The sequence below is a fragment of the Corythoichthys intestinalis genome, chromosome 1 (assembly GCF_030265065.1).
Source record: "Corythoichthys intestinalis isolate RoL2023-P3 chromosome 1, ASM3026506v1, whole genome shotgun sequence".
Taxonomy (NCBI): domain Eukaryota; kingdom Metazoa; phylum Chordata; class Actinopteri; order Syngnathiformes; family Syngnathidae; genus Corythoichthys; species Corythoichthys intestinalis.
The window spans coordinates 80977677-81003977 of record NC_080395.1 but is presented as its reverse complement, the minus strand read 5'-3'; the positions used below and the strand labels follow the sequence as shown (position 1 = coordinate 81003977).

Below are 26301 nucleotides of genomic sequence, written 5' to 3'. Positions count from 1 at the left end.
TTCAGGTGCCTGATGAAGAATATTGAAGTTTCGTTGAAGCGGAGGGGTCCAAACAGCAAAGTGAAAATGACTGTCATCAATTTTTCTCTCCAAAAACTTTGAACAGTCATAACTCGGCAGATATACAAGATATCTGCGCCAAACTTCCCGTGCTTGTTGAGAGTCATACCCTGAAGGGCCTTGTAGGGGTCGTTTGCATCAACCCTACAGCGCCAACTAATGGCAATAGAAAGTCACTCGTTTTTCCAATACATGTCCAGTTCTTTTCAGGTTGGTCATTGTAGTTTCAAGACCTATTAAAATATTTACGGCACATGTCCACGTGTCTCTATCTGTTGCCGTGACGACCCTTTGTTCGCCATTTAAAGGAAATATTTTTTTTCAGAGACTCAGGCAGCTTATAGAGCCACAATATTTGGCACACTTGGTCGAATTGGCCCAGTTAGAAGATTAATTTGGTTTTGAATAAGGGCTTGGCTGCACAGCTCAGTAGTTGCTCCTTTTTTGTAGTACTCTCTCCAATAGGGTTTTTTATCTCTTGGGTGTGGTAATGTAAATAGGCGACTTTCGTGCATGTTAGGTTCTAATGAGATGATTAGAGAGGAGGATCTGCCACCACCCTGACCTGCACACAGTCCGAGTTGCGTGACGTCCGAGTTGCGCTAGATTGCGAGGGCCCGTTCAGTCCTGCTTGCAGGCCTAGTTATTATTATTCTTCTTTTTTCAGGGCAAATGAAAATGGCCAATTTGGAGGCCTGAACATGCACGAAAAGTCACCAAAATTTGCACATACGTGCGGCTTTGCGTAAATTTCGATAATCTTGTGTCGTTTTGAAAAAAATGTCAAAAAATGGCTCAGTGGCGCCCCCTTGACCCTTAAAATTTTCAAAAAGGCCTCTCCTCTCAGGTTTTCAACGTAGAGCAATGAAATTTGGGGAGTAGATACCTTATGCCTAACTGTTCAAAAAGCCTCTTGCGCCCATATTCCAAATCCAACAGGAAATCGGATATTTTGGATCAAATGTGAAATTTTTATCGGTTCACAGTTGTGAACATTTGAGTTTACATTTGGAGGCCTGAACATGCATGAAAACTCACCAAAATTTGCACATACATGCAACTTTGCGTACATTTTGATAATCTACAAAAAAATTTAACAAAATGGCTCGGTGGCGCCCCCTTGAAATTTTCAAAAAGGCCTTTCCTATTAGTTTTTTTCAACGTAGAACGATGAAATTTGGCGAGTCGATACATTGTGCAAAACTGCTCCAAAAAGTCTCTTGCACCCATATTCCAAACTCAACAGGAAGCCGGAAATTTTGGATCAAATGTGAAATTTTATCGATTTACATTTGAGTCCTTGTCGCTGAAGAAAATAGTTGGATCGTCTTCAAAATTGGTCAGACTATTCAGGAGACATATGAGATCTTAAGTTTTCAAAATGGTGAGTTTTCACTCAAGGGTCTGACCTGGGCGTGGTCCCAAAGTCGGCCATTTTTGCGCAAAATACCAAATTCAGAAAATGATTAAAAACTCCGTGATACAACGTTCAATCTTTTTCATTTCTAGCATGTATATGAGATATCCCAGCCTGAACACGACTGCATTGAAATATTACCCATTAGGCCTGGCGCCCCCTAGTGGGAACAGGAAATGGCCTTCTTTACGAGACAGGCTCCTCCTCCAAGGGAAAAAAATCTATTGACCTCAAACCTGTTTCAGGGGAGCCTCAAGACATGTGTTCAGGTGTTTGATGAAAAATATTGAGGTTTCGTTGAAGTGGAGAGGTCCAAACTGGAAGTGAAAATGACCGTCAACAATTTGTCTCGCCAAAAACTTTGAACAGTCATAACTCGGCAGATATGCAACATATCTGTGCCAAACTTCCCGTGTTTGTTGAGAGTCATACCCTGAAGGTTCTTGTAGGGGTCATTTGCATCAACTCTACAGTGCCAACTAGTGGCGACAGAAAGAAGTTTTAAAAAAGGCCTTTCCTATTAGGTTTTTTTCAACATACAGTGCTGCTCGAAAGTTTGTGAACCCCACAGCGATGGTCAGATTTTTTGTAAAAAAAACTAAAATAACCTTATTAAATGTTAAGTTATACCCAAATCCACAATACTGACATTCTAAATAATGGACTGAAACAAAAGAAATAGTTATATTGTCATTCTTTATTTAACAAAAGTGGTTGATTTAAGAAAAACTCAGATATCATGTGTGCAAAAGTATGTGAACCCCTTCAGTTAATAGGATATTGCGCCTCCTTTTGCAGAGATTACCTCAACCAAACGGTTTCTGTAGTGACTAATCAGCCTCTCACATCTACTTTGGGGGATTTTTGCCCATTCTTCCTTGCAGAACGCAGTCAGTTGAGAGAGGTTTGATGGGCGTCTGGCATGAACTGCTCGCTTCAGGTCCCGCCACAGCATTTCAATGGGATTTAGGTCAGGACTTTGACTGGGCCAGTCCAGAACACGAATCTTCTTCTTTTTCAGCCATTCCTTGGTTGTATTGCTGGAATGCTTTGGATCATTATCATGTTGCATGATCCACCTTCTGCCAAGCTTTAACTTCAAAACAGATGGCGTCAGGTTATGTTCTAGGATTTGACAATATTCCTCAGAATTCATGATTCCCTGGACTATGTGGAGTTGTCCAGGTCCTGAGGATGAAAAGCAAGCCCAGATCTTGACATTCCCACCTCCATGCTTCACTGTTGGGAGAAGGTTCTTTTGGTGGTATGCAGTGTTGACTTTTCGCCAGACATGGCGGTTTTGGTTGTGACCAAACAGTTCAATTTTGCACCTACATCAGTTGATGAAAACTCTTTTTAATTTAGTCTCGACAACACAACTGTTAAAAAAAAAAAAAAAAAAAAAACTACTGAATTGATTGATTAGGAAATCAGGTTGAAATAATAGAAAATTCCAAAATGTTGAGGGGGTTCACAAACTTTTGAGCAGCACTGTAGAGTGAGGAAATTTGGGGAGTAGATACCTTATGCAAAACTGCTCCAAAAAGTCTCTTGCACTCGTATTCCAAATCCAACAGGAAATCGGGTATTTTAGATCGAATGTGAAATTTTTATCGGTTCACAGTAGGAGTTTACATTTGGAGGCTTGAACATGCACGAAAACTCACAAAAATTTGGACATACATGTGGCTTTGCATAACGTTCAATAATCTTGTAACGTTACGAAAACATGTAACAAAATGGCTCAGTGGCGCCCCCTTGAAATTTTCAAAAAGGCCTCACCATTTAGGTTTTTTCAACGTAGAGGGATGAAATTCGGAGAGTCGATACCTTGTACAAATCTGCTCCAAAAAGTCTCTTGCATGCGTATTCCAAACCCAACAGGAAATCGGGTATTTTGGATTGAATGTGAAATTTTTATCGATTTACAGTGTACCCATTTTACACCTTGGCACCTAGGGAATTAGTTTGATCATTCTCACAATTGGCGAGACTGTTCATGAGGCATATGAAATCTTAAGTTATCAAAATGGTGTGTTTTCATTCACGGGCCTGACCTGGGCGGGGTGCCAAAGTCGGCCATTTTTTCGCCAAAACACCGAATTCGGAAAATGACTGATAACTCCCTCATACAACCTTCAATCTATTTTAAATCTGGCATGTGTGTGAGGTATACCAGCCTGAGCAGGACTGGATTGAAAATTTACCATTTGTGCCTCCTAGTGGGAACAGGAAATGCCCTTTTTTTACGGGACACACTCCTCCTATAGAGGGAAAAAATCAATCTACTTCAAAGCTGCATAAGGGAAACCTTAAGACCTGTCTTCAGGTGCCTGATGAAAAATATTGAAGTTTCGTTGAAGCGGAGGGGTCCAAACAGGAAAGTGAAAATGACTGTCAACAATTTTTCTCTCCAAAAACTTTGTATAGTCATAACTCGGCAGATATAGAACATATCTGCGCCAAACTTCCCGTGCTTGTTGAGAGTCATACCCTGAAGCGCCTTGTAGGGGTCATTTGCATCAACCCTACAGCGCCAACTACTGGCAATAGAAAGTCACTCGTTTTTCCAATACATGTCCAGTTCTTTTCAGGTTGGTCATTGTAGTTTCAAGACCTATTAAAATACTTATTTACGGCCCATGTCCACGTGTCTCTGTCTGTTGCCGTGACGACCCTTTGTTCACCATTTAAAGGAAATATTTTTTTCAGAGACTCAGGCAGCTTATAGAGCCACAATATTTGGCACACTTGGTCGAATTGGCCCAGTTAGAAGATTAATTTTGGTTTTGAATAAGGGCTTGGCTGCACAGCTCAGTAGTGGCTCCTTTTTTGTAGTACTCTCTCCAATAGGGGTTTTTATCTCTTGGGTGTGGGACTGTAAATAGGCGACTTTCGAGCATCTTAGGTTCTAATGAGATGATTAGAGAGGAGGATCTGCCACAACCCTGACTTGCACACAGTCCTAGTTGCGTGACGTCCGAGTTGCGCTAGATTGCGAGGGCCCGTTCAGTCCTGCTTGCAGGCCTAGTTAAAAAGTTGTTTCCTGTTCCCAATAGGGGGCGGCAGGCGTAATGGGTAATATTTCACTAAGGTTATGTTCAGGCTGAAATACCTCACATGCATGCCAGATCTGAAAAAGATTGCTCATTCAATCAGGAAGTTATTAGTCATTTGCTGAATTGGCGTGTTGTCAAAAAAACACAGAATTTGCTCCCCTGCCCAGGTCAGGCCCGTGAATGAAAAGTCACCATTTTGACAACCTGACATCTCATATGTGTCATGAACAGTCTGACCAATTTTGAGGAGCATTCAACTTACTGGCTTGGCGTAATGGTCTAAAACATGCAGCCTGGTTTTTGACTAAAGTGGCATTTGCTGCCACATTCAATCCAAAATACCCGATTTCGTGTTGGGTTTGGAATATGGGTGCAAGAGACTTTTTGGAGCAGTTTTGCACAACGTATCCACTCCCCAAATTTCATCGCTCTACGTGGAAAAAAACTAATAGGACAGGGCTTTTTTAAAAATTGAAGGGGGCGCCACTGAGCCATTTTATTACATCTTTTGGCAATGTTGCTAAATTCATGAAATTTACATGAAGCCGCATGGATGTTCAAATTTTGGTGAGTTTCGAGCATGTTCAGACCTTGAAATTGGCCATTTTGAGACAAAATGCCAAGGGTCTTTTCACGTTCCTGTTTGGGTACTGCTACATCAACGAAAACTCAATATTTTTTATCAGATACCTAAAGACATGTCTTAAGGCTCCCCTGATGCAGGTTTGAGGTCAATTATTTTTTTTCCCAAGGAGGAGGAGCGTTTCTCGTGAAAAAGGGTCTTTCCTCTTCCCACAAGGGGGCGCCAGGCCTTATGGAAAATATATCAATGCAGTCGTGTTCAGGTTAAGACACCTTACACGCATGCCAAATATGAAAAAGATTGCACCTTGTATCAGGAAGTTATTCGTCATTTACTTAAATTGGCACGTTGCCAAAAAAACACCCGACTTGGTACCCTGCCCAGGTCAGGCCCGTGGACGAAAACTCACCATTTTCAGAATTTAGTATCTCATATGTCTCATGAAGCCTTACACCAATTTTGAGGAAGATCCAACGTACTCGCTCTGCGTAATGGTCTGAAATGTGCATGCTGGTTTTCCACAAAAATGGCATGTTTTTCAACATTCAATCCAAAATACCTGATTTCCTGTTGGGTTTGGAATATGGATGCTTTATACTTTTTCAAGCGGTTCTGGACAACGTATCCACTCCCCAAATTTCATCGCTCTGCGTTGAAATACATCAAAGGAAAAGATATTTTTAAACTTGCAAGGGGGCGCCACTGAGCTATTAAAAAAAATGTTTTTTAAACGTTGCTAAATTTTCGAAATTTTCGCGAAACCGGATGTATGTGCAAATTTTGGTGAGTTTTTGAGCATGTTCAGGCCTTCAAATTGGCCATTTTCATTTGCCATGAAAAAATAATAACAATCCTTCGAAGAACAATAGGGCCTCCGCACGCTGAGAGTGCTCGGGCCTTAATCCTTCGAAGAACAATAGCGCCTTCGCACGCGAAGTGCTCGGGCCCTAGTAACTAGGCCTGCAAGCAGGACTGAACGGGCCCTCGCAATCTTGCACAACTCGGACAGTGTGCAGGTCGTCCTCTCTAATCACCTCTTTAGAACCTAACATGCTCGAAAGTCGCCTCTTTAAATTCACACACCTAATAGATAAAAACCCCTATTGGAAAGAGTACTACAAAAAAGGAGGCGCTACTGAGCTGTGCAACCAAGCCCTTATTCAAAACCAAAATGAATCTTTTAACTGGGCCAATTCGACCAAGTGTGCCAAATTCTGTGGCTCTATAAGCTGCCTGAGTCTCAGAGACATGTGGACATGGGCCGTGAAATAAGTATTACAAAAGTCTTGAAATTACAATGACCAACCTGAAAAGAACTGGACATATATTAGAAAAAATTAGTGACTTTCTATTGCCACTAGTTGGCGCTGTAGGGTTGATGCAAATGACCCCTACAGGACCCTTCAGAGTATGACTCAACAAGCACGAGATGTTTGGCGCAGATGTGTTGTAGAAGTTCTGACTGTTCAAAACTTGTGGTGAGACGAAATGGGTTCAGTCATTTTTACTTCTCCTGTTGGACCCTTCTGCTTCACCCAAACCTCAGTATTTTTCATCAGGCACCTGAACACATGTCTTAAGGCTCCCCTCTTGCAGGTTTGAGGTGAATAGATTTTTTTTCCTTGGAGGAGGAGCCTGTTTCGTAAAAAAAGGCATTTCCTGTTCCCACTAGGGGCGCTAGGCCTAAGGGGTAATATTTCAATGCACTCTTGTTAAGGGTGGGATCCCGCATATATATGCCAGATATGAAAGATTGAACGTTGTTTCAAGGAGCTATTAGTCATTTACTGAATGTCATTTTGCCGAAAAAATGGCTGACTTTGGCACCACGCCCAGGTCAGACCCATGAATGAAAACGCACCATTTTGAAAATTTTAGATCTCCTATGTCTTCTGAATAGTCTAACCAATTTTGAAGATGATCCAACTAATTCCCTCTGTGACAAGGTCTCAAATGTGCACCCTGTTAATTGATAAAAATTTCACATTTGATTCAAAATACCCGATTTCCTGTTGGGTTTGGAATATGGGTTCAAGAGACTTTTTGGAGCAGTTTTGCACAAGGTATTGACTCCCCAAATTTCATAACTCTACGTTAAAAAAAACCTAATAGGAAACGCCTTTTTGAAAAATTCAAGGGGGCGCCACTGAGCCATTTTGTTACATTTTTTTGTAACGCCGCAAGATTATCAAAATCCACGCAAAGCCGCATGTATTTGCACAACTTGGTGAGTTTTCGTGCATGTTCAGGCCTCCAAATGTATACTTTACTACAAGTGGATAAAAAATTCACATTCGATCCAAAATAACCGATTTTCTGTTGGAGTTGGAAAATGGGTGCAAGAGACTTTTTGGAGCAGTTTTGCATAAGGTATGGACTCCCCAAATTTCATTGCTCTACGTTGAAAAAACCCAATAGGAAAGGCCTTTTTTAAAACTCCTTTCTGTCGCCACTAGTTGGCACTGTAGAGTTGATGCAAATGACCCCTACCAGACCCTTCACAGTATGACTCTCAACAAGAACGGGAAGTTTGGCGCAGATATCTTGTATATCTGCCGAGTTATGACTGTTCAAAGTCTTTTGCGAGGCAAATTGTTGACGGTCATTTTCACTTTCCTGTTTGGACCCCTCCGCTTCAACGAAACCTCAATATTTTTCATCAGGCACCTGAACACATGTTTTGAGGCTCCCCTAAAACAGGTTTGAGGTCACCAGATTTTTTTCCCTTGGAGGAGGAGCCTGTCTCGTAAAAAAAGGCATTTCCTGTTCTCACTAGGGGGCGCTAGGCCTAATGAGTAATGTTTCAATGCACTCGTGTTAAGGGTGGGATACCGCACATACATGCCAGATATGAAAAAGATTGAACGTTGTGTCAAGGAACTATTAGTCATTTACTGAATTTGTCATTTTGCCGAAAAAATGACCGACTTTGGCACCACGCCCAGGTCAGACCCGTGAATGAAAACGCACCATTTTCAAAACTTAAGATCTCATATGTCTCATGAACAGTCTCACCAATTTTGAAGATGATCCAACTAACTCCCTCGGCGATAAGGTCTCAAATGTGCACCCTGTAAATCGATAAAAATTTCATATTCGATCCAAAATAACCGATTTCCTGTTGGGTTTGGAATATGGGTGCCAATGCTTTTTTGGAGCGGTTTTGGACAAGGTATAGACCCCCCAAATTTCATTGCTCTACGCTGACGGACCCTAATGTTATAGGCGAAATTTAAAATTTCAAGGGGGCGCCACTGAGCCATTTTGTTACATTTTTTGGCAACGTTGCAAAATTATCGAAACTTACAATTTTCCACACGTAGGTGCAAATTTTGGTCACTTTTCGTGCATGTTCAGGCCTCCAAATTGGCCGTTTTCATTTGCCCTGAAAAAAAAATAAATAAAATAAAAATAATCCTTTCCAAAACAATAGGGCCTTCGCACGCTTAGTGCTCGGGCCCTAATAATAATACTTTGCAAAACAATAGGGCCTTCGCACGCTTAGTGCTCGGGCCCTAAAAATAATCCTTTTCAAAACAATAGGGCCTTCGCACGCTTAGTGCTCGGGCCCTAATAATCCTTTGCAAAACAATAGGGCCTTCGCACGCGTAGTGCTCGGGCCCTAATAATAATCCTTTGCAAAACAATAGGGCCTCTGCACGCGTAGTGCTCCGGCCCTAATAATAATCCTTTGCAAAACAATAGGGCCTCTGCACGCTTAGTGCTCGGGCCCTAATAATAATCCTTTGCAAAACAATAGGGTCTTCGCACGTTTAGTGCTCGGGCCCTAATAATATTTAAGTTGATCTGTTATTTTCTCTAATAGGAAAAAAAAGACACAACGTGAGGCAGAGGCGTACTTATAATAGTAATATTATACACAAATGATATTATTTACAGTGGTGGCAGAATTTGGGGGCGCGCGAAACATTTCCATCTTCCTTGGGCGGGCGTAACAGAAAATAATTGAGAAGCACTGAGTTAATGCCTGACTCGAGTCGGAAAACACGAAAAAATCTGATTCGTGCATTAAGACCTGTAGTATGAACTACAGATGTCCCGATCCGATATTTGGATCGGATCGGACGCCGATATGGGCAAAAAAATGCGCATCGGTATCGGTTCGGAACACTGGAAAAATTCTGATCCAGACTTCCGATCCAGTTTTTTTTAAAAAGTCTGGCCCGGGTTTTCCAGCGCACCGATTTATATAATCCATTCCATTTTTTTGCTTCGATTTCCCTCAAATCCGGTCCGCATTTTACGGCACACCTTCAACAAACTACATTTACATTACCGTCTCCCAATTTACCGAGAGACTTTATTGGTAAAAATGTCAGCTGTGTGGGATCATTTCACCTTAAAGGACGACAAAGATGAAGAGGCAGAGTGCAACATATGCCACAATAAAGTCCAGCGTAGTGGTAAAGCTGTAAGAAGTTTTAATGCAACCAACCTAATCAAGCATTTAGCGAAATACCACCACAAACAAAATGAGGAGTATGTTAAGAAAATTGAAGACAAAAAGAAAGGTCCTACGCAACTAACACTGGCAGAAACTTTTGCTATGCGTGACAAACTGGCACTCGACAGTCCCAAAGCCCAGGGAATAACAAGAGTCATTGCCGAAGAATTCGTTCTTGATGACGAGCCATTATCTCACGTGAGTAAAGACGCACCATCCAACACGCGATTCGCCCGCTGAAGATTCGAGAACGATTCACAAACATCCAAATTCCGATGATTGAAATATGTCAAGTAAAGCGAAACTAATACACAGCGCGGTCTTCAGGATGCAATGAGAAACTGACCGCATTGCGTCCCGAAAGTAAACATAACTTGTCTTAGACCCGGGTAATGCCAATGCTCGACTCACGGCTTTACCTGAATTCATGCCGCTGGATAAAAAACACAAGAATACCTGACTGCTGCTGACAGCCGCAACAAACTACTTCAATGTCGTTTTACTGGAGATAATAGATATCATGTATATAGAACCAGATGCTCACGACAGACTTTTTTTTTTCATTTAATTTCATTTCATTTCATGCAGTTACATTCATCTTCACAAATACAGATCTTTGCTTTCAAGAAACAACAGAGACAAAAAAAAGACACAAAACAAAACAAAACAAAATGCCTGAAAGGGAGTGGGACGAAGAAAACTTATTAAATCCCACCCCGATTTCTCAAGTATCATCAAAATAAATAACTATTTTCCTGCAACCTGTTTCTGTTTAGTTACATAGAATACTTCCTTCCCCGACACATGTAACGGGCCGAACCCTCAATATCGATTCCCTCAGTCAAAAGAGAGAAAACAAGAACAACAAAACCAAAATATATATATATATATATATATATATATATATATATATATATATATATATATATATATATATATATATATATATATATATATATATATATATATGTGTGTGTGTGTATATATGTGTGTGTAAATATATACAAATACACACACACTTATATTGTTGCGTATATCCATACCAGTATGGTAAAAAGACCTACACTGTACATTTAAGACCCTCCCTGAATATACTTAGACCAAATTAATTGTTTATAATGAAATTTATATATGTGAATATTTTTACACTCTCTTAGTGATGAACTCAGATTGTTCCATAATTTAACTCCTCGTACAGACACACAGAAGCTCTTACGAGTCGTTCTAAATCTAGGAAGTACGAACTCCCCGTAAGCTCTTAAATTGTGAGCTCTTTCACGAATGGTGAAATGTGTTTGTAACTTTGCGGGTAATGTGTTTTTAAAAGCTTTGTATAGAATTATGGAAGTGTTGTAATCGACTAGGTCTTGAAATTCAAACAATTTAGATTGAAGAAATAGTTCATGGGTATGATCCAGAAATCAAGTCTTATGAATGATGCGAACTGCTCGTTTCTGTACTATGACTAAAGGATTTGTCGTATTGCGATAGGTATTCCCCCACACTTCCATACAGTATGTAAGATATGGGAGAATCAAGGTACAGTACAGAATACGGAGTGCATTGTGATCAAGATATATTTTAACTTTGTTCAAAATTGAAAGGCTTCTTGAAATTTTGGTTTTTATATGTCTGATGTGGGGTCTCCAAGACAGTTTGTCATCAGTTATAACTCCCAAAAATTTATTCTCAACATTTTCAATTTGTATACCTTCAATACTATATGTTGGTTTTGTATCAATTTTTGCATTCCCAAAAATCATTGCTTTAGTTTTACTTATATTCAATGATAATTTATTTATATCCATCCATTCTTTAATCAAGTTTAGTTCCCTGTTCACGGTAGTTACAAGTTCAATGTAACTGTCACTAATGTAAAAAATATTTGTATCATCTGCGAAGAGAATGAGTTTTATAACTTGGGATACATTAAATATACCATTTATATACAAAGAGAAAAGCTTAGGCCCCAACACTGACCCCTGTGGAACCCCACATGAAATACCTAGTTTATTTGATGAATAAGAGCCGATGTTGACATATTGCTCCCTGCCTGTTAAATAACTTTTCACCCAGTCCCCAGCTACCCCACGAATACCATATTTTTCTAATTTTTCAAGTAAGATTGAATGATTTATTGTGTCAAAAGCTTTCTTGAGGTCAACAAAAATCCCAACCGCATATTTTTTCTGGTCAAGTGCATTAGTAATTCCCTCTACTGCCTCAATTATTGCCATTGAAGTAGTTCTATGCGTTCTAAACCCATATTGTCCTGCATTTAGTATTTGATGTTTCTCTAGGAACTTTTCAAGTCTAGAATTAAAAAGTTTTTCTAAAATTTTTGAAAATTGTGGCAATAGAGAGATTGGTCTATAATTTGTGAAATTGTGTTTATTGTTGCTCTTGAATAATGGTATTACTTTAGCAATTTTCATTTTTTGAGGAAAACAACCAGACTGAAGTGATAAATTACAGAAATATGTTAAGGGCTTTACAATGGAAAATATAATCTTTTTTATTACTAACATGTTAATATCATGATAATCCACAGATGACTTACTTTTACATTTTAATACAATATTAATAATTTCCTTGTCGTCTGTACATGTGAGGAACATCGAAGATGGATTTCTTCTAATCGTTTTGTGACAGTTATTAACAGTATGGCATGGAATTTCAGCAGCCAACTGAGGGCCAACATTTGTAAAAAAAATTTATTAAAACCATCAACGATATCATTAATGTTATGGATGTTCCCATTTCCATCGGCAAAATAATCAGGATATGATGACTTGACTGCGTTAGCAACATTGAAGTGTTGAAAACCAGATGCGTTAGTAAACAGCCGCCATCTTAAAGCAGAAGACTTCCCTAGTAGGCTGTTGTGAACCTTCCAAGCGAACCTGATTAACTCTTTATCTAAAATACTCCTAAATCGGCAAAATCTTGACTTCAATCTATCTTCAAAACAGTTATAAAACTTTCACATGTCGAAAGTAGACAGAAGGGAAATTATGGAATAACGGGAGCAATTTTAACAGTTGATTCGCAAAATTAAATGAATTGAATGTAGTTTAAAGCTGTTGATACAGAACGGGGACTTGAGTATTTTATTTACTGTGTGAGATGTGCTTTAATGCTTTTGCACAATAACAGTATTAACAATATTCACAATAACAGTATTAACAATATTCACAATATTTACAATAGTTAATGCAATTATGTGTGTTTAAAACTAGGTGTTATAAAACTAGGTGTTATGAAAAGGCTGCGTTCCTCAGGGGGTGGTTAGATTAGCTTGTTGTGAGCTACTCGCTCCGCATCAACCTTTTCTCCTGACGGCCGCCAGCGTAAAGCCTAATCTCTGTCTCCGTTCTGATCCTTGTCTTCGTCCTCCTCTAGGTCTTTATTATTTTGCTAGATTTAGACCTAACAACTGTTTTAAAATGTTAACTGAAATAGTCGTTTATTTAAACCTGAGAGGCTTTTTATACAATTTTTGCAACTAATGCACGAAACATTAAAAACATCTAATAGCTTGGGGGATTTGTGTGATTTTCCACTGAGGTTGTTGGTGTGTTTTGCTTTTTAAAGACAGTTTACAATATTATTTGCACGTTTGACTGACTGACTATGCCATTTCTGTTTATTTATAATGTTTTGTGTTTTGTCACTGAATAAACAGGTCAGTTTCTTGTTACCAACCGTTGTGTGTTATTCAAACTCACCTAATTCAGCTGGCTAGTTGTTGTCAAGGCTACTAAAACCGTCTTCAACATGAGTCTGACAACTAAGTAAGGAGGCTAAATAACTTTAAACTTTAACACATCCTCAGATAGGTCGTATCGGCCAGTATCTGTATCGGATCGGAAGTGCAAAACAATATCGGTATCGGATCTGAAGTGCAAAAACCTGGATCGGGACATCCCTAGTATGAACATAGCCTAAGAGACCTGCACTGCGAATCACACCTGTTCCCCTTTTCCTGCTGGGGTGTGTGTGTGGTGGTGGCTGGGGTGTGTGTGTGTGTAATATGTTTACAAAAGATGCTGCTGCTGTAAAGCTTTTATTACTGTTGCACTTATTTTCAAGTTTTGATGTTTTATACAATATGCATTTATTTTTTCAGTTAATTGATGAATAAGAATAGTAGTTATTCGATTTCAATGTATGTCCATGTTGTTTTGTTTAGAGTAAAATGACACCTCTGTTGGATATAAAAATTCTGATGTGCGTCATTCATCTTGGTGTGGCACAATGATTGGCAAGAAAATTTAAAAGTGGCACTCTACACCAAAAAGGTTGCTGACCCCTGTTGTAGAGTATCATTGTAACATTGGAAGCAGTTACTCACAGTGTTACTCATTACTTGAGTATTCTTTTCACCAAATAAAGTTTTTACTTGTACTTGAGTACATTTTTTGGAAGACTACTTTTACTTTTGTAACGTTATTTTGAAGTAACGCTACTCTTACTTGAGTAGTTTTTGGCTACTCTACCTGTTATGCAGTCAAAAAGCAAAAAGTAATAGAAATACTCAACATAATGAAGACCTTTGCGTCCAAGCAACTGAGCATTGAAAAAGATCCCGATGGCATATTGATGTTTTGCAGCTTGTTTCACACGACGAATCATCCTTGCCTGGTGGTGGCGGCCATTTGGACGACGGGCAAACACAAAACACTACAAAGAAGAACAGACGCCGGAAGTAACGCTGTGTCGCTGCTGTCTTGTTTCCGCTGGAAATGGCTAATGGAAGTTTGCTGTAATGACACACACGGGTCACTCTTACAAACATGTCCAAGTTTACCTGCTAAATTTAATGAGCTTGCTGCCAGATTTCTACGTCCGCCGTAGACGCAACCTTTGACGCGAAAGTGACTCGTAAAGTCCTTGGTGTTACCTCGCAATGGACATTATCATTTCTGACTTTCGTCAAATGCGGTTACTGGTCGTAATGTGTGGCTGTTGTGAACGCGCTATACAAACACATTTGACATGACTTTTAGCCTTGAAGCTATTGATTTTAACTCATTTGCAGCCCTTGACAACGATAGACATAAAATCAATTTTAACTGGGATGTCTGGCAATGAATGATCATGTTTAATCAATGAAAAAGAGAGACCAAATTATAAACAGCTCTCTGCATGCCACTAGGTGTTCAACAATCTAATGCATTTGCTTAATGCATGCTCCAGGCTCACCATAGTGCATTGATTTCAAACAGATGGCATCAAACCCGAAGGTCCAAACGGCACCACTACCACGGAGGGAGCTCCTTGTCTATTGGCTGCTGTCCTTTGGGTCCCATTTTTACTCTTTTTATGAACTTCACAGGTTCTCAAAAGGTAGGACTCGTAGGAGAGTAATTGTCAGCACTTTGGTAAAGCTTGACAAATATTGTAATTTGAGGGATTTGTGTTTCAGAGCATGAAGCTGGATTGGATAGGGAGTTCGTACTGGAAAAAGGGTTTCTTAATGGCTTTAAAAGGGTATGTTTTGAAATTGCCGACTGTCACTATATGTGCACTATATGCAATCGCTCTTATAGAAAGTAGTAACATTAATGTGAGTTTAAGTTTAGTCATTGATTTTTTCTATGTTTAGTTTTTTCATGTATTTTTGGTCAGGATGCATTGGACTTTGAGTGGACGTTCTGGACCGCTTGGGTTAAGAAGTCCTTTCTATGGACTCTGATTGGGCATGCTGTCATATCTAGATTGTGCAGCGCCCTTTACCCGCAGGTCGGAACCAACCCACCTCATGCAAATTCTCACTTTTTCCCCTTAGACTCTGGATTGTTATTTCCACAAGATGTAAGTAAGCCATTTTTTTTTTACCTTTTGTCACCAGCTTCGGGTCATGGCACTCACAGTTTACGGCCTCTCAGCAGCCAGCAGCATTTTGGGACTTAAAGGTGTGGCTGTTTTGCTTGTGCATGTGGCTTTGTCTTTCTTCGTGGCCCAGCTCAGAAAGCCCATTCTGTGTTGGACCTGCAACCTTCTGTTCCTCTGCACCCTTCACATCAGACAAATTCAGGACATTGGGGTAAGTGTAACGGCTAAATGCAAACACAAACCGGGAATAGAATTTAGATGGCGATTGTGGTGATGCTTTTTTGGAATATATATGTGGTTTGAATATGAAGATATATTTAATGGACACAAGAGCATGTAAGAGCTTGACATTAAATGTAGTGACAAACCTGTTTGATTGTTTCAAGTGTGTTACTTAAAGTGTGTTTGAAAAATGTGAAAAATATCCAATATTTCTTTCAATATTTTTTTTTCCCAACATGTTTTAAATAACATTTTTACATTCATTATTGTAATTATATATTTAAAAATAATCATTAAAATATTTTAACTACCCATAACACAAAAATTGAAATGTTGAATTCTCATATTTTTGATGATACAATATATGAGTGCAGCAATAATATTTAATTGTGCTAAAATTCTAACTACCGTAACTGTATTAATGTCAGTGTATACCAGTCAGTGTATATACCATGTAAAGGAAAGTCAATCTGAAAGGTGTGGGGTTATTTATTAATGTGTTTTTATTTCAAATGTACTAGTGTATATCAATAAAAGTAATTAATTTAAAAAAAAGATCAAATTAAAATACAGTTTAGATCCAGACATTTTGCCTTTTTTAAATTCCCGTGCCTTACAAAAATATTTGACTATAATTGATGATAATATACAATATTTGCCACTGTGATAAAAATTCTGTAACAATCCTACTTACTTTACACAAAGATTTAGCTAACTTTCCTTGCTTTTTACCCCTGGGTTTCCCAAAGAGAGGCTGGTACGAGCAGCAGGAGGAGTACTCTTTGCTGTTCTCCAGTGTATCGATGAATACTCTTCGCCTTATCAGCTTCAGTCTGGAGCACTGCGAGAGCCCCGCGGTCCACTCCGACGGCGTCCTGCAGCTGGGGTGGCTTTTGTCCTACACGTTTTACCATCCTTTCTTCTACAACGGACCTGTCATTACATACAACGACTACGTGGAGCAGGTAAGTCAGAGAAATTCTTTAACCTGCATGAAGTTGACACTAAGTGATGTGGATCATCGAATGTTAATTTTGTCAAGTGCTATATGGATCTTGAAGTGTCTCTTGCTTTCAGATGCAGAGGGCTGTGGAGGAGCGCAAGCAGCACAAAGGAGGCGCTCACTACCTGTTGTTTCGTTCCGCACGGATCTTGGTGTGGTGGTGCATTGCCGAATACATGATTCATGCCATGTACATGCACGCCATCAAGTCCAACGAGACTTACCTGGAGATTCTGCCACCTTGGGCCTTGGGTAAGTTACCGGTTGCACTGACTGACCCGTTTCTTTGATACTTATGTGACGGTTTGAATTTTAATTAGGCCTACATCTCTTTCCCTTTGCCCATCAAGTGTTTCCTTATTTCTGTTAACAAGTGTACACTCATTTATTTCCAATTACCAATACAATTAAAACTACCCCAAATAAATGGGCAAATAGAGGCCAGGAGGACTTTTCTTCACAGATTTATCTTTTTTTTTTTTTTCCCCACTTGTTTTTTATTCCCTTTTACAAAACAATTCACACTTACACCCAGTGTATTGAAATGACAAACAACAAACCTAGGCAAGATACACCAACAAATCAGAAAGAAAAACATGCATATAAAAGTTAAATAATAAAAAATAAATAAATAAATAAATAATAATAATAATAAATAAAAATAATACTAGTCTACAGTATCGTGGCCCAGCCTTCAATCTCTCCTGAATAATCCAGTCCACATCAAAGTTCTTGTTTATCGTTTGAAATTGGTGCCCTCTTTTATTTTCTAAAGTCTCTCCATTTCTTCCATTTCTCTTCAAATTGACTTTCTTGCAGTCTTAATCTAAATGTAATTCTTTCCATTTCACATAGCTCTTCCACCGTGCACATCCACTGCTCCTCAGTTGGCTGATCCACTTTACACCACAGTCTCGTGATTGTTTTTTTACTTGCAGTCAACAACACTTTGACAAGGTACTCATCCTCCTTTTGAATCATTTCCCGAGTTAAGTTCCCCAAATAAAGCACCTTGAATGTTTTTGGAATAGCATATCCTATTATTTTCCGCAAATCTTTCCAAATTATATTCCAATATTCTTTTATATTCTGGCAAGACCAGAATATATGCAGGTGTCCCACGTCCTTATAGCCACATGCTCTCCAGCATGGTTGTTGAGTGAATATAATTTCTTTCTTTTGCAGAGGACTTATAAAAAAGCGTACGATATTTTTCCAACTAAATTCTCTCCAAACCTTGGAGCTAGTGGATGTGCTCTGTGTCTCACACATCTTTGACCATTCTCCCTCGGTTATTTGTGCTTTAAGTTCTTTCTCCCATTTTTCTTTAATGTACAGAGATGTGTGTGTCTGACATGACATGAGTGCTTTATAGAGTTCAGAAATAACTTTGCATTTTTTCCCATCATAAACTTTCTTGAATACCTTGATAATCTCATTTTCAGTTACACCCTTGACCTCTTTGTCATAGTAGTCTTTCAATTGTATGTATCTATAATTGTCCTCCTCTTCCAATCCAAATCTCTGCTTCAATCTTTCAAAACTCTGCAGCTTGCCTCCTTCCACCACTTTAGTTATTGCCGTTATGCCTCTTTTTGCCCACCTCCTAAACCCTTTATCATTTAATCCTGGTGTAAAAGTTTCATCAAATGCGAACCAACTCAGAATTTTTGTTTCCCTTTCCAGATTGTACCTTTCCACCACAGTTTTCCATATATCCACTGTATTCTTAGTTATCTCCCCCAGTTGGTTATGCAGTGTTTTAATTTGTTCCTTGTGTGCTATTAAATTCCGCATTTCAATATTTGTTTTTCCTAATTCAATATCTTTCCATTTTGCAGAGTAACCTTCCTTGCACCAATAAACCAAAGGTCTAATTTGTGCTGCAAAGAAATATTCTTGCAGATTTGGCAATGCCAATCCGCCCTTCTCCTTTGGCAGCTGCAGAGTCTTGAACTTTATTCTTGGTCTTTTACCCCTCCAAATGAACCGCGAGATCCACTTGTCCCATTCTACAAATTGTTTTTTTGGAACTTTCACTGGCAGACATTGGAACAAATACAATAGTCTTGGCAAAACATTCATCTTGACCACTTCTATTCTTGAACTCAGATCAGTAACCATATCCGACCACCTCTCCAAGTCTTTTCTTATTTCTTGGTTGATTTTTGTATAATTTGCTTCATATAAATTGTCCATTCCCTTCGCTATATTCACACCCAGGTATTTTATTGATCCAGCGGTCCAATTTATTTCATACATATCATTTATTTCCTGTGATGGCACATAGTTTATTGCCAATATTTGAGTTTTGGAGATATTGACCTTATATCCCGAGTATTTCCCGTAATCCTCCAATAGCCTCATCAACTTTGGTAAGTTTTCATTTGGTTGTCGCAAGTAGATCAAAATGTCATCTGCAAACAACCCTATTTTATGCTCTTCCCTTCCAATTGTCACTCCCTTGATATTATCCTGTTGTCTTATCATTTGTGCTAATGGTTCAATGACCAACGCAAAAAGAGTTGGGGAAAGGCCACATCCCTGCCTCGTCCCTCGTGCCAATTTGAAATTTCCAGTCAGGCTGCCATTTATCTTAATTCTTGCATGTGGGTCCTGATATAGGGATCTAATGCAATTAATAAATCTTTCATCAAAACCAAATTTTTGCATTACTGTAAAGAGAAAGGCCCAATTAACACTGTCAAAGGCCTTTTCCGCGTCTATGCTTACCAAGATTGCACTTTCTCCTTTATTTTGTATTTCCTCCATGATAAGGAGTGTCCTTCTAATATTATCTTGTGTTTGTCTTTCCCTGATGAAGCCTGTCTGGTCTTCATCTATCAAATCATGCATAAATGTCTCCATTCTCTTGGCTATTATTGATGTATACAGTTTATAATCCACATTCAAAAGTGAAATGGGCCTGTAGTTACAACATTGCTCTCTGTCTTTACCTTCTTTAGGAATAATTGAAATGATGGCCTCTTTCCAGGAGGGGGGGATCTTTCCTGTCCTAAGAGTATAATTAAATGAACACTGTAAAACTGGAGTTAACTCCTCTTTGAATGTTTTATAAAAGCAAGCCCCAAATCCATCTGCACCCGGTGATTTTCCTGGTTTTACTTGGCTTATTGCCTTTTGTATCTCCCCCATTGAAATTTCCGATATCAACATCGCATTTTGTTTTATGCCTAGCTTTGGTAAATCCAAATTATCTAAAAAATTGGTCGTATATTCTCCTTCTTCTGACCACGGTTGAGAATATAATTTACGATAATAATCTTCAAATATTTCTCCAATTTCCTCAGGGTCATATGAAATTTTATTGGTTATTGGGTCCCTCATTTTATGAATACCATTTAACTCTTGTTGTCTCCTAACACGTCTTGCCAATATTTTGGTTGCTTTTGATCCTCCCTCATAGTAAGTTTGTTTAAGGAGTCTTGCCTTTTTTTCCAACTCATCCAGCAAGATATTATCAATGTTTTTTCTAATCTTCTTCATCTCATTACATAAATCTGGATCATTCGTCTCTTTATGTTGTTGTTCCAGTTCTTTTAGATCTTTTGTTAGTTTTTGAAATGTGTTCAATCTGGCCCGTTTTGTGAATGTGGCGTACGAGATCAGCCTCCCTCTGAGTACTGCTTTTAGGGCATCCCATAAAATTACTGGATCCACCTCCCCATTATCATTATCTTTCATATAACTATTTATTTCCCCTTTAATTTGTTCGACCAAGTCTTTGTTGTTCAAAATACCTTCATTAAGTCTCCATAATGTATTTCTCCTTCTATTGTTCAAGTGAATTTTCAGATAAATTGTGCTATGATCTGCTATGTCCATCACTCCTATTTTACATTCTCTCACTCTATTCATATCACTTTTATTCATAAGAAAGAAATCAATTCTAGAGTATACTCCATGTGCAGCTGAATAGTGAGTGTAATCTCGAGTCTCTGGGTGCAGTTCTCGCCACACATCTGAAACATCCATTAGTGACATCATTCTATTCATATACTTATTAATGTGTTTCTTATTTCTCTTTACACTTGTAGTATCCAGTTTGTAGTTCAATATCACATTAAAATCACCCCCACATAGTAAGATTCCTTCCATTTCCAAATTTATCATATCAAAAATCTTCTCATACACCTTTTTGTCACTTTCTGGAGGGGCATATATGTTAAACAGTGTCACCAATTGATTTTCTAATTCCCCTATTACCATGATGTACCTTCCCTTCTTATCTCTAATTTCCTTTTTCAGGTCAAACTGCACCTTATTAGAAATCAATATCATCACTCCCCTCTTGTGATTTTGTCCATATGAGCTGGAGAATGAGTTACTGTAACCTAACTTTTTAAATGTTTCATGCTCTTCCCGTGTTAGGTGTGTTTCCTGGAGAAAGATGACCTGTATTTTTTCTTTTCTGAATTTGGATAAGGCCTTTTCTCTTTTCTTTTTGTTGTTCAGGCCATTAATATTTAATGACACCATCATTATATCATTGTGTGACATTTTTTGAATCTCTGAGCATTATTCTAGACCCCTTTACTGTAACACAACACCGAACAGACAAAAAAAAAAACAGAAACATACAACCCAGACTCCCCGGTAATTATGAACCTTATTTCCCACAGGTTCAGTCTCCCTGTTGGCGGGAGAAGGGGATCTCCTTCTTTAAACAAAGGGCCCCTCCTAGTATATTGGGATTTCCCTAAATCAGAAATTCCCTTGCTACTAGTTATGTCCAACATAAAAATACATTTCTAAGACTCCTTGTCGAAATTTAATTAATTTAAGAAGCATCATTAATCATAAGCAGAGAGGATGTGATAACGATGAGGGGGTAATGTTAATGATCCCCATTCACCCAACCGTCGAATGATCTTAACTTTGAAGGAAAAAATATTCAATCCCCATTGTCACTCTTTGTACTCCACCCCATCACCACTCCCTCTAATGCACAAAACAAGCATTTACTCATTTTCAATTGCTCTTCTAAATTCCTGCAGCTTCCTTCTCGCTCGGCCCGCAGTGTCTTCAGGCGAATCCAACGACGCGGCTTTTTCGGCGCTTGTCGCGTTCCTCTTGTCGATGCGTTGCCATGTTAACGCACGAACGCGTTCCTCGAGTGATGTTAGGCCGCTTCCCACGCTGTCCTGTTGCTCCTCGATCTCCAGACCTCTTCTCTTCATGTCTCTCGTTGCTTCTCCCGCGCTGTCATAGATCCTAGGACCATCTGACCAATGGATCCTGATTTTACTGAGGGGTGTTTGAAAGCGTATCTTTTTTTCTTTCAAAACTTTTTTAACCTGAGTGTAGGATTTGCGCTTCTTCAGCACCTCTGTGGGGTAATCGTGGTCAAAAAAAATCTGCCTTCCTTCAACTTGAATCTTTTTTTTCCAAGCCTTGGCCAAAATACTTTCTTTAGTCTCGTATTTCAAAAAGTTGACCACAATAGACCTCGGAGGTGCTCCCGGTGGCGGTTTCTTCCCGAGGCTCCTATGCGCTCTTTGAATATGGAGGTCTGTCTCATCTCCACTTACGAGCTCCCGGCGGAGGAGTCCTTCTACCCGCTCGCGTACAGATTCGTTGTCACGCTCCTCCACGCCGTAAATTCTCAAGTTACAGCGCCGTCCGTGTCCTTCCACTTCAGTCAGTTTGTCTTGTAATCGTGCTTGTTGTTTAAGGAGCGAAAGGATGGCTTCTTTTGCTTCGGTATTCCACTCCTCCAACTGGGCCACCCTCGCCTGCACTTCGGCGATATCCTTCCGCTGCACTTGAATGTCTGCTATGTTTTGTGCTAATTTTCTGTCCATTTCCTCCATAAAGTCCGCGAACTCACGTTTCACCTCCACCTTAAAATCGTCTTTGAACTTGGCGAAATCCTCTTTTACCTCTTTCTTGAAATCTCGAATTTCTCTCGAGATCGCAGCAAGTCCTTCGAGTAAAGTGTGGGATATGTCGGCGTCGCCAACTTCGCCTCTTCCTCCCGCACCTTCGAGTTCTTGGTCTTTTTTATCTTTAGACGTCATTTTTTTCTTAGAGCTTCTTTGCCCTCGTCCCCCGCTCATTTCTTGTTATTCAAATTTCGTGTTCGGTTGTTCTCATTGTCAGGGGGGAATAATTTTATCAAGTCGACGCGGAGCTCTGCTCTACGCTGCCATGCCGCTTCACCCGGAAGTCCTGACACAGATTTATCTTTTAATTGAAAAATTATGGCTATAAAATTCATTTGAATCTGGAAACACAAAATTAAGGCACATCGTTTGGATGTAGAATTAAATGTATAGTGTATATGCACAGTAGACACACATGCTCTTTATATGACATGTGGCTATATCCATGTTTTTTTCCAAACATCAAGACATTGATTGTTTCCAAAAAATGGAAATAATTAATTTAGGGATGTCCCGATCGAGGTTTTTGCACTTCCGATCCAATACCGATATTGTTTTGCACTTCCGATCCGATACCGGCCCATCTGAGCATGTATTAAAGTTTAAAGTTATTTAGCCTCCTTACTTAGTTGTCAGAATTCATGTTAAAAAAGGTTTTAGTACTCTTGATAACAACTAGCCAGCTGAATTAGGTGAGTTTGAATAACACACAACGGTTGGTAACAAGAAACGGACCTGTTTATTCAGTGACAAACACAAAACATTATAAATAACAAACAAATGGCATATTCAGTCAGTAAAATGTGCAAATAATATTGTAAACTGTCTTAAAAAAGCTAAACCCACCAACAACCTAGTGGAAAATCCCCCAAATCCCCCAAGCTATTAGATGCTTTTAATTTTTCGTGCATTAGTTAGAAAAATTGTTTAAAAAGCCTCTCAGGTTTAAATAAACGACTATTTCAGTATCAAGTTAACATTTTAAAACAGTAAATAAAATACTCAAGTCCCCATTCTGTATCAGCAGCTTTAAACTACATTCAACTCATTTAATTTTGCGAATCAACTGTTAAAGTTGTTAAAATTGCTCCCGTTATTCCATAATTTCCCTTCTGTCTACTTTCGACTTGTGAAAGTTTTAAAACTGTTTTGAAGATTTAGGAGTATTTTAGATAAAAAGTTAATTAGGTTCGCTTGGAAGGTTCACAACAGCCTACTAGGGAAGTCTTCTGCTTTAAAATGGCGGCTGTTTACTTATGCATCTGGTTTTCAATACTTCAATGTTGCTAACGCAGTCGAGTCTGTCGTTTGCATCTAGTTCTATATAAGATGATATCTATTATCACCAGTAAAACGACGTTGACGTAGTTTGTATCGGATGTCAGCAGCAGTCAGGTATTCTTGTGTTTTTTATCCAGCGGCATGAATTGAGCTAAAGCCGTGAGTTGAGCATTGACATTACCCGGGTCTTTGACAAGCATTATGTTTACTTTCGGGACGCAATGCGGTCCGTTTCTCATTGCGTCCCGAAGACCGTGCTGTGTATTAGTTCGCTTTACTTGACATTATTTCAATAATCGGAATTTGAATGTTTGTGAATCGTTCTCGAATCTTCCACGGCCGAATCGCTGAAGGATGTAATGACGGCTGGGCATGTTGTACCGTGGTTCTAAGTGTTGGATGGTGCGTCTTTACTCACGTGAGATAATAGCTCGTCATCCAGAATGAATTCTTCAGCAAGGACTCTTGTCATTCCCTGGGCTTTGGGACTGTCGAGTGCCAGTTTGTCACGCATAGCAAAAGCTTTTGCCAGTGTTAGTTGCGTAGGACCTTTCTTTTTTTCTTCGGTTTTCTTAACATACTCCTCATATTGTTTGTGGTGGTATTTCGCTAAATGCTTGATTAGGTTGGTTGTATTAAAACTTCTTACAGCTTAACCACTACGCTTGACTTAATTGTGGCATATGTTGCACTCTGCCTCTTCGTCTTTGTCGTCCTTTAAGGTGAAATGCTCCCGCACAGCTGACATTTTTACCGATAGTCTCTCGGTAAATTGGGAGACGGTAATGTGAATGTAGTGTGTTGAAGGTGTGCCATAAAATTCGGACCGGATTTTAGGGAAACCGACGCAAAAACTGGAATGGATTATGTAAATCGGTGCGCTGGAAAACCCGGACCCGGACTTTTAAAAAAAACTGGATCGGAAGTCTGGATCAGAATTTTTCCGTGTTCCGATCCGATACCGATGCGCATTTTTTTGCCCATATCGGCGTCCGATCCAATCCAAATATCGGATCGGGACATCTCTAAATTAATTAATCGTTTTGTAATAGAAAATATAGTAGAATAAATAATAATAAACTAAAAAAGTTTTTTCCTTAATTTTAGGGCTAACGTTACGTGAGCGAGTGAAAGCTAGCGACAACTTATTGACTAGCGCTGAGAATCTACTGCTTTAAGATGGCGGCTGTTTACTAAGGTTGTAACGGTATTGAACCGTTTCGGTACTTGGTGGTCGGTTCGGAATGGAGGCGTACCGAACAAGTTTCTGACATAATGTAACCCTTACTTTTCGAGGCTGCGAGTCGATCGGGTTACAGTTTCTTTGTGTAGATTATATTTACTCCGTATTCTCTACTATAATGAGGACCAACACGGTAGGACAGTAAGAAACGTCAACAGCGCGACAACGTTGCCACCGCGAGAACGCAGTGAAACGTGGCCGTTAAAGTCAATCAGCCAATGCACACCAGTCGCAGTGCGGCCGCGTGTTAGACCGCGTCCCAGAAGCGGCTCAACGCGAAGCACGCGAAAAGAACGGCAGAGTTTATTATTTGACGTAAGACGCGACCATCCTGCGTCAATACTACTAGCTAGCAGACCAGAAGTCACTCGTGTAAAAATACGGTGGATCCGGTCGATTTTCAAACTAATATGCAATCGTAACTTACTTTTTGAGTCCATCAGATCTCTTGAGTGGTAGATCGGGGCACAGTTGACTTGTCTTTGTTGATTTACAGTTGTCTTCTCTGCTATAATAATAACCAACACGGCCCCATGTTCAATACAAAACCCGCCTACCACAACAAAACAAGTAGGAACTAATATTCACATAGGAACTAAAGTTATACAACATAAAATATACAATATAAATAAATACTACATCACATTTGTAAAATACAAACACATAATAAAATAAATAATAGCCCATTTAAATTGAATAAATTGCAATGAGCTAAAACACCTGTAATTAAATAATAGGAATAATAGACAGATCCTACTTACACAATTAAATTTATTAATTTCTGTGTGTGGCGCTTTAACTTGAGAAAATCCAAAAATAAAGCTTTTGAAAAAAAAATTCATTGAGGCATTTCATTTGTAAAATACAGGTTAAAATCTTTGTCATTGGGATTGCTTTTCTCTTTAGCACAGGACTTCTTTTTTCTTCTTTCTTTCTGAAAGAAAGCTGACCAATAAGCGGGGTCTGAAGGGCAAATTATTGTTGGATTATTATCTTTAAATACTCACTACTTTTTGAGCAGAATTCTAGCTTTGTATATGCTACTCTACCTATTGATGAAAGCACAAAAGTGTGTAATAAACAACTAGCACATTTTTGCATTTTGTTTTCTTACTGTACCGAAAATGTAGCGGCTGTCATCTGCTGTAAGTTTTTTTTTCATCTTTTTATTGCTTCTCCTCTACGTACGTGACGTCAACGCATTGTCCCGCATTAATTTAAAGT

General features: G+C 39.1%; 1 protein-coding gene across 8 annotated transcripts in view; it reads left to right on the top strand.

Moving 5' to 3' along the window:
• Nucleotides 1–26301, top strand: part of LOC130919347 (protein-cysteine N-palmitoyltransferase HHAT-like) — a 359144-nt gene that overhangs the window by 241425 nt on the left and 91418 nt on the right. For 4 of the 8 annotated variants that reach the window (XM_057842015.1, XM_057841997.1, XM_057842005.1 and 1 more), the window contains exons 2-7: nucleotides 14813–14933; nucleotides 15013–15077; nucleotides 15216–15329; nucleotides 15439–15633; nucleotides 16394–16609; nucleotides 16722–16899. In XM_057842015.1, the coding sequence (XP_057697998.1) occupies nucleotides 14813–14933; nucleotides 15013–15077; nucleotides 15216–15329; nucleotides 15439–15633; nucleotides 16394–16609; nucleotides 16722–16899 (889 nt within the window). Of the gene's footprint in view, nucleotides 1–14197; nucleotides 14350–14812; nucleotides 14934–15012; nucleotides 15078–15215; nucleotides 15330–15438; nucleotides 15634–16393; nucleotides 16610–16721; nucleotides 16900–26301 lie in introns of all 8 variants that reach the window. The other 4 variants (XM_057841980.1, XM_057841988.1, XM_057841967.1 and 1 more) reach the window with 2 other exon arrangements.